This window comes from Gigantopelta aegis, unplaced genomic scaffold (genome assembly GCF_016097555.1).
Source record: "Gigantopelta aegis isolate Gae_Host unplaced genomic scaffold, Gae_host_genome ctg8623_pilon_pilon:::debris, whole genome shotgun sequence".
NCBI classification, from domain to species: Eukaryota; Metazoa; Mollusca; class Gastropoda; order Neomphalida; family Peltospiridae; genus Gigantopelta; species Gigantopelta aegis.
In genome coordinates this window covers 1-9,660 of record NW_024536632.1, presented here as the reverse complement: position 1 = coordinate 9,660, position 9,660 = coordinate 1, and the positions used below count along the sequence as shown (strand labels likewise).

Genomic DNA, 9,660 nt, shown 5'->3' with positions numbered 1-9,660 from the left:
ACAACAAGCTATTTGAAAAGTCCAACACTCTCTGTATCATTCACTAAAAACAGAGGTTTTAAAATAAGCAGTATTGCTTCTTCACAACAGAGTTATGTTTGGGATAGTGTGTTTCAGTCGCAGTGTCCAAACAGGTTGGTTGTTGGGTTTGTCAATGGAGACGGTGTGAATGGATCGTATACAAAGAACCCGTTTAATTTTCAGAGTTCATTTTGGTGAAAACGGTGGCATTGTATTTAGAGATGGTGTCAGGTGTGCCTGGTAGACCCATCGAAGGAGACGACGTGAGCGCCTACGTGAATTTGTTCGAGGGGTTGAACAATTGGAATCAAAACAGTGGAAATTACATTGAAAGAACGGAATTTGCTTTTGGAAATGGACTATTTGTGTTCAGTCTTGAAGCCGTATTTGTTGACTCAAATTATTTAAGTTTGCTTAAGAGTGGTAATTTACGGCTAGAAGTGCAGTTTAAATCTGCATTGACAAAGACAGTCAGCTGTATATTGTATGGTGAATTTCCTAGCTTGATTGAAATAGATCAAACAAGAAACGTGATTGTTAGATAAATCATGAATGGTTTACAAATCAATGTGCGATAAATTGTACTCTAGATCTACGTTCACAGTATTGTCGGTGTGTACTCTAGCGATACACTACCGCGACCAACACACCAACAAATACGATGGGGGTGTATTCTCAATACAGACCCATCTCACCTTCCCGGTACGCACTGGGTTGCGTTCTATTTTGATAAAAAACAAAGGAGAGTTTTTGACAGTTTGGGTAAAACCACCAGAGTATTATAGCACAAAGGTTTGTTTCATTTCTTTAAAAAGCATTCTACATCTTACTTTTGCAGTAGCAAAGCCATTCAGTTGAGCACTGCTAAAAATCATGTGGATTTTTATTGTTTATATGTACTGTTACAAAAATGTAAAACTGAACTGACGATGAAGGATATTGTGAATCAGTTCGGTTGAAGATAAATTACAAAATGATATATTCGTAAACCAACTTCATATGTCAATATTTTAAATATGTAGACCAATCTTGTATTCCCTGCACATACTAATAGCCTATGTTTTAAATACAAACATGTATGCAGTTGTATGTGTTGTTAAACTACATATGTGTTGTTGTTGTGGTTATAACAATTAGGATAAAATCATGATTTCCTTGAAATCAAAACATCTTTTAAAAGAAATAACAATGTGTCAGAAAACGATGGTTTTGTTATATTTTAAACACTATATATATCATATATATATATATATATAGAAAAGAGTGATTACTAATGGGAGGTTAACCTGTTAGAAATTGAGCACCGTAATTCACATGTTCAAGTTACAGCGGATTTTCTGTCATTTTTTTTGGTTTTTTCTCGTGTATTTGTTGCATTTGTTTTGGTGGACTGCATCCACCGTTCACCAAAGTTTGAAGGGAAGATGTCCTTGTTGCCGTGGAGGCAGCCCGTTACAACCACACCGAAGGCAAATCCCATACCGAAAATAAAAGTGTTAATATTGAAGGAGTTCTGGGAACATCTTATAAAAAATTTCGTTTTCAACGTTATTAAAACTGAGGAAGGGAGGGAAACAGCGAAGTTGTGCATATCAGAATTATGTTGATGAAAAAATGCAGAAAGAGAAAGAAAAAGTTAATGACAAAATGTGTTGTAAGTGGTTTAAACATTAATAGTAATTATAAAGGATTTTTTTAATTTATGTGAACAACTTAAATACAAAGATACTTATTTTTATAACCTATATAATAGGTGTTAAAAGGTAGTTTGACAGGATAAGTGTAGGATGTTATTGGAATTACTACTGTAATGTTTTTTGTACAATTAATTTATACTCATTGTAGTCATTTTCGAATCAAGGAATTTTCAGTATATCCGTTTGGTAAACTACTTTCATACAAAATATTTGGTGATTTGTATTCGCTATCGATTGTTAGTGTATGTCACTCTCGATGGAAAAATAATATAATGATGAACGGAAACCTGGGAGATTAAAAGAAGAGATAAGATGTTTTTTCATGGCTTTCTATCTTTGATTAGAGGGTTTGTTTGACGTAAATAGGTTGTATTAGCTAATGTTTATTCTTTAAATCAAGTAATTCAACTAAGTGCATATTAATGGGTTGACAGTCTATACTTGATGGCAAGGGGATATGTTTTAAAAATGGTACAAAAGGTACCAGGGGGGTACGAAACGACTACTTTACATTGCACACAGTACTAGTAACATTTAAATATACAAATTACTTTATATTGAATTAAACATTTGAAAGAAATATAAATATTACAGTTAGTCAGAATATTAATATGTCCATTAATTCGGCTGAAAACTATATCATAGGACTATTAGTATCAAGTAATTTTCGGTTTTAGCTACAAAAAAAATTTCCAGGCAAAGCAAATATCCTGTCTTGCTTTAAGTTCCTACTAGAAGGCTACTAAATAAACTAGGCAGAACACACCAGCTAATTACTAGTGACCTAACTATTCGGCAGATCTAATGGTAACTTCTCCTATGCACGGGCGTCTGTTTGATTTCAACTGTGATGAGTCGATTACTAGACGAAAGTAATCGATTACGATTACGATTATAGTGTTTGGACAACTCGCCCCAAACTGTATTGTCCGTAAATAATTGTAACGAAATTAAAAATGGACGTCTACAACTTTAGTGTCATCTTATTTATTAATATTACAGTGAAACTCAGCTATTACGACTACTTATTAAATGTTCTTATTTATTGGGGAGATACTAATATCGCAAAAACAATGAACTGTCATGGCTGTTTTAAGGACGTTTGCGAGTTTTAAACGGTAATGTGTAGGCAAAGGTTCTGGGCTTCGACTGATGTGCATACTCAACAATATTTAATGCACATCATTGCATAAACTATTGTTATATTTAATTAATAAAATTGTAACGATATGAGTTAACTAAACAGTGTGCGGCGATTTGACAAACCGATGGGGCGAGTTGGTAGGGGCGATTTGGTTTTGGGGCGAGAGTAGTATATTTTATACGTGGCGGGGACAACAATGGAATACAATGGAAAACGCCACCGTGCACCGCCGGAACAATGGCCGACGCCACCAGTACAATGGGTGCATACCTGTTATCTTTCAAGGTCATGCATGTCATACCTGTTATCTTTCAAGGTCATGCGTGTCATACTTTTATCTTTGAAGGACATACCAGTTCAAATCGGTGCGTATCTGTTATCTTTCAAGTGTGTTGTAACGAGTGCGATTGGCTCACTTGAAAAGTACATTTGAAAAGTACATTACTGAAAGTGGGTTTTTGAAAGGATGTATTTATAAATGTGATGCAATATCTATTTGTGTATGAAAACTGTTTGATACCGGTTCCATTCGTCCAAATGTACCCAATCAGACTCATCCCTTTACGAAAGCGTTTGAATTTCTGTTATAAGATAAAGAAAAAGTATAATTATTTCTAGTGATTACGTTCGAAGATGAGCACTAGTGATAACAGACGAGCTGTCTATTTTAGTTGGAAATACGTGTTGCGATCGGAATGCAATCTTGATGAAACTGTAGTGAACATTTCGAATCGCTGGTTTAAGAAACGTATTGAATGTGTGATGGATGCCAAAAGTTCTTTCTGCGATTTGTCTAGCAGTTCCAAGTTAATAATTATCAGGAAAATACGTCCAACTCGTTTGTTCGTGGATGAAGTGGATATTGTTACTAACAGAAAATCTTTGGAAAATTTATTAACCCTGTGTTATTCGTTTGAAGTATGCAAACTGGTTCAACGACTGTGTAAAGAAATGTGTATGGGATGCATGTTCGACGAGGAGAGAACTCACACATGTAAAACACTGTCACACGAGGATATGCTCGAACGCTACTACACGACTGCGTGGGTTGAACTGAACGAAGATGACGTCATTGGTAGATGGAAACGTCTCGTTTGTACAGATCCCGTTTTATTAAACACTCCTGGATTTGTTTTGTGTCAGTATCAATGCAAAGACTATTTGAATATTAATTTTAAAACTGTAGAGTGGATGAACATTTTAAAAGAACAAGTACTTAAAATTCTACGTTTGGAAGATCGACTTGCAAAGTAAACATGTATGCGTGTATAAATTAACGTTATATACTACGCTATTTCAGTTCAGACATGGTACGCAAAGTGAAAACTAAGGTCAACGAAACTGAAAAGAATGAACTTGAAAAGTATTATACAAAACCGAAAGAGGCTGGAGCGTTCTTTGGACCGAAGAAATTTCACTACGCTTTAAAGAAACGTGGTTTACAAACGTACAAGTTGAAAGCGGTAACACAGTGGTTGAACGACAAAGATGCTTATAGTCTTCACAAGCCAGCGAGCCGTTCATTCAAGCGTCTCCGAGTACGGGTTAACAAAAAAGATGAGATGTTTGACATGGATTTAATGGACGTCAGCCGCCATTCAAAAGTCAACAATGGAGTTAGATACTTGCTTATAGCTATTGACATTCTTTCGAGATATCTGTGGGCCATACCCCTAGTAAACAAAAAACCGGAGACGGTGTTAGAAGGTTTCAAAACAATTTTAAAAGACGAACGTGTACCCAAGAAAATTCGAGTAGACAAAGGTTCAGAGTTCGCAGGGGTATTTAAGCAGTTTTTATCAAAAGAAAACATTAAACTGATTGTTACGCAGAATGAAGATATCAAAAGTAATTTCGCTGAACGAATTATTAGGACGCTTCGAAGTATTATTGCTCGTTTTACGACTTACAACAATACACAAAAATACATAGACGTTTTAGCAGATCTAGTACACAATTATAACAATACAGTACACTCGTCCCTGGGACTGTGGGCACCGGCTGATGTAAATAAAGTGAACGAAATTAAAGTGTGGAGTCATCTGTACGTCGAACCCATGGTTAAGAAACTTAAAGTAAAGAAACCATTAGCAAAATTCGTATTTGAAGTGGGTGATTTAACTAGAATCAGCTATTTGCGAAAATCGTTCACAAAGGAACAAGACTTGAGGTGGACAGAAGAGTTGTTCAAAATCCATTCTAGAAGTAGACGTCAAGGTATTCCAGTATACAAACTGCGTGATTTTCACGATGAAGTGCTGAAAGGTATATTTTATACAGCTGAACTTCAGAAAGTTAATAAAAATCAAGACATTTTGTGGAAAATAGAAAAAGTACTGAAAAAAAAGAAGGAAAAGGGAAAAGTGTACTATTTAGTTCGGTGGCTAGGGTGGCCACCTAGTTTCGATTCGTACGTAGAAGAAGGTGAACTGAAAACTGTGTGAGTCATGGAGAAGTACGTTTTATTGAAGAGCACGGACTCCAAAGCGGTGTTTCCTGATAACAACCCCTATCATTTTCGCGTAAAGTTAAACCAAAGATTAACGTTTGAAGGTGTTTGGATTGTGTCTCTTGTGGATTTGAATTTCGGAGAAACTGATATACACAATATAAACGATTTACAAGTGGACGTGTTGTGTAATCTATGTGACAGCAGTCTAGTGGGTGATGGGTTGGTGGCACTGCTGAGACGAGTCGACTTACGAGATGGTCCTCGATACGAGTTTAACACACTGTGGAACATACCTGTTGTAGTGAATGACAGTGCTTACATTGATATACATATAAGAACAGTGTCGGGCGTTCCGGTTTCATTTATCAAAGGGAACACGAGTGTGACATTACTTCTGAGACATTTTCCATTTCTGGAGTAATTTACCATGGATCGAAAACTTTACATTCCTGATGTCAGTAAATGGTTAAAGTATTTTGATAAACAAACAAAGAATGTTGTTCATTTTAACAAGCAAGTGGGATCTGGAGTTGGGAATTACAAGGACAAGTGGTTTTCTTACATGATTCCTATTATACCGAGACATGTAAACAGTGTCGACAACAACAAAAATACAAAAACAGCCAAAATAGAAGTGACATCTCAAACTCAAGACGTGGTTGAACGTGCTGAAGCTGAACAAGAACGCAAGATGGCTATAAAAAGAAAATCTGGCAAACAAATCGTCAGAAGCAAAAAGGTCAGACGCATGACACCACATAAAAAACGAATTCCCGCATCGAGGTATAAATCACCTATTGACGAAAACGATATATTTGTATAAACAGATAACAATATGTCGCTGCTCACGGACAAAGACTTTGTGGAAGGTTTACCCAGTGCCTTGGATCTGTTTTCTATGCCTCCATATCAAACAAGTGTGTTTCAACATTACTATGTAGACGTCAGACCAGTCAGTCAAATTACTGATTCGTCGCCAGTTGAATTCCAAATTTCTAACAGTGGAAGCGACTACGTGGATTTGAAACGAAGTCGTTTGCATGTTAAACTGAAAGTGAGTCACTCCGACGGAACGGTTCTGGCTAAAGATGAACACGTGGCTCCAGTAAATCTGTTCATGCAAGCTCTGTGGTCGCAAGTCGCGGTGTATTTACAAGGTCAATTAGTGAGTTCGGCGAACAATCACTATCCCTACAAAGCATATATTCAAACCTTACTGAATTACGGAGAAGACGCTAAAAAATCTCAACTTCAGTCTCAGCTGTTTTACAAGGACATCGCAGAAACACAAGCGGATATCGAAAGCACCGATCCCATTACTGGTATCAATTCTGGATTATCAGATCGAGGAACGTTCATTGCAGACAGTAAAACGGTTACTATGGAAGGACCCCTGTGTGAAGATATTTTTAACATAGGCAGGTACCTTGTGAATGGTGTGGACATAACTGTTAAATTATTTCGAACCTCAAGCCCCTTTTGTCTGATGTCTGGCAAGTCGGGTCAGGAGTACAAGATCGACCTGCAAGATATTTATTTTAAGATATGTAAACTGAAAATGAACAGTGCTCTTATTTTAACGCACAACAAGCTATTTGAAAAGTCCAACACTCTGTATCCATTCACTAAAACAGAGGTTAAAATAAGCAGTATTGCTTCTTCACAACAGAGTTATGTTTGGGATAGTGTGTTTCAGTCGCAGTGTCCAAACAGGTTGGTTGTTGGGTTTGTCAATGGAGACGGTGTGAATGGATCTTATACAAAGAACCCGTTTAATTTTCAGAGTTCATTTGTGAAAACGGTGGCATTGTATTTAGATGGTGTCAGTGTGCCTGGTAGACCCATCGAAGGAGACGACGTGAGCGCCTACGTGAATTTGTTCGAGGGGTTGAACAATTGGAATCAAAACAGTGGAAATTACATTGAAAGAACGGAATTTGCTTTTGGAAATGGACTATTTGTGTTCAGTCTTGAAGCCGTATTTGTTGACTCAAATTATTTAAGTTTGCTTAAGAGTGGTAATTTACGGCTAGAAGTGCAGTTTAAATCTGCATTGACAAAGACAGTCAGCTGTATAGTGTATGGTGAATTTCCTAGCTTGATTGAAATAGATCAAACAAGAAACGTGATTGTTAGATAAATCATGAATGGTTTACAAATTCAATGTGCGATAAATTGTACTCTAGATCTACGTTCACGTATTGTCGGTGTGTACTCTAGCGATACACTACCGCGACCAACACACCAACAAATACGATGGGGGTGTATTCTCAATACAGACCCATCTCACCTTCCCGGTACGCACTGGGTTGCGTTCTATTTTGATAAAAACAAAGGAGAGTTTTTTGACAGTTTGGGTAAACCACCCGAGTATTATAGCACAAAGTTTGTTTCATTTCTTAAAAAGCATTCTACATCTTACTTTTGCAGTAGCAAAGCCATTCAGTTGAGCACTGCTAAAACATGTGGATTTTATTGTTTATATTACTTGTTACAAAAATGTAAAACTGAACTGACGATGAAGGATATTGTGAATCAGTTCGGTGAAGATAAATTACAAAATGATATATTCGTAACCAACTTCATATGTCAATATTTTAAATATTGTAGACCATCTTGTATTCCCTGCACATACTAATAGCCTATGTTTAAATACAAACATGTATGCAGTTTATGTGTTGTTAACTACATATGTGTTGTTGTTGTTGTTATAAATTAGTATCAAATCATGTATTTCCTTGAAATTCAAACATCTTTTAAAATAAATACAATGTGTCAGAAAACGATGGTTTTGTTATATTTAAACACTATATATATATATATATATATATATATATATATATATAGAAAATAGTATTCCTAATGGGAGTTAACTCTGTTAGAAATTGAGCACGTAATTCAACATGTCAAGTTACAGCGGATTTTCTGTCATCGGTTTATTTGTTGCATTTGTTTTGGTGACTGCATCACCGTTCACCAAAGTTTGTAAAGGGAAGAATGTCCTTGTCTGCAGTGGAGGCAGACAGTTACAACACACCGAAGGCAATCCATTACCGAACATAAAAGTGATTAATATTGAAGGACGTTCTGGGAACATTCTTATAAAATCTTCGTTGTTCCCAACGTTAAAACTGATTAAGGGAGGAAATGCGACGTGTGCATCAATTATGTTTGATGAAAAATTCAGAAGAGAAATAAAAGTTAATGACAAAATGTGTTGTAAGTGGTTTAACATTAATTATTAAATATACCAGATTTTTTTAATTTATGTGAACAACATTAAATACAAGATATTATTTTTATAACCCTATAATAGGTTTTAAATTTAGTTTGACAGTATAAGTGTAGGATGTTATTGAATTAATACTAGTAATTTTTTGTATCATAATTTATACTCATTTTGTAGTCATTTTCGAATCCAAGTAATTTTCATTACATATCCGTTTGGTAACTACTTTTCATACAATAATATTTGGTTATTTGTATTCGCTATCTTATTTGTTATTGTATGTCACTTCTCGATGGAAATTAATATAATGATGAACGGAAACCTGAGGAGATAAAAGTAATATATCAGCTGTTTTCATTCTTTCTATCTTTTATTAAGGGTTTGACTTCAATATGTTGTATTAGCTTAATGTTTATTCTTTAAATCAGTAATTCAACTAAGCTGCATATTGATGGTGACAGTATATACTTGATTGGCAAGTGGATATGTTTTAAAATGGTACAAAAGGTACAAGTGGGTACGAAACGACTACTTACTATTGCACACAGTACTAGTAACATTAAATATACAAATTACTTATTATTTGATATTACAACATTTGAAAGAAAATATAACTAATTACAGATTAGTCAGAATATTAATATGTCATTAATTCGTCTGAAACTCCTATCATAGGCACTGATAGTATCAAGTAATTTTTCTGTTTTAGCTACACAACAATTTCCAGGCAAAGCAAAAGGTAAATAATGTTCAGTGTATAGTTTATTTAATTTATGTTCAAACTAATTTATATGTTATTTTTAAATTACTAACCTAATTTATGATGATTATCTACATTACTAGCCTAGATTCATGTTTAAATACTAATTTGTTTAATTTTCTGTTAGCAAAACAGTCCACACCAAGCAAAACAACAGCATCACAACAGATTGCAAGCAAAGGTAATACTTAACATGTATAATATACAAATTTGTTCATCTAATTTATATTGTTTACACTAATTTATTCATTTAATTTTATTTGTTCAAACTAATTTATATGTTATTTTAAAATTACAAACATAATTGTTTGATGTTTATTAACATAATTGTTTGATGTTTATTAACATAATTGTTTG

The 9,660-nt window shown here is 34.9% G+C and overlaps 1 protein-coding gene across 1 annotated transcript; it reads left to right on the top strand.

Annotated features, from left to right (window-relative positions):
- The first annotated feature begins 6,149 nt into the window (after positions 1-6,149).
- LOC121367052 (uncharacterized protein F54H12.2-like) lies at positions 6,150-7,454 on the top strand. The gene has a single exon (XM_041491237.1). It carries the CDS (start codon positions 6,150-6,152, stop codon positions 7,452-7,454), a length of 1,305 nt encoding a protein of 434 aa, XP_041347171.1.
- Positions 7,455-9,660: the final 2,206 nt, after the last annotated feature.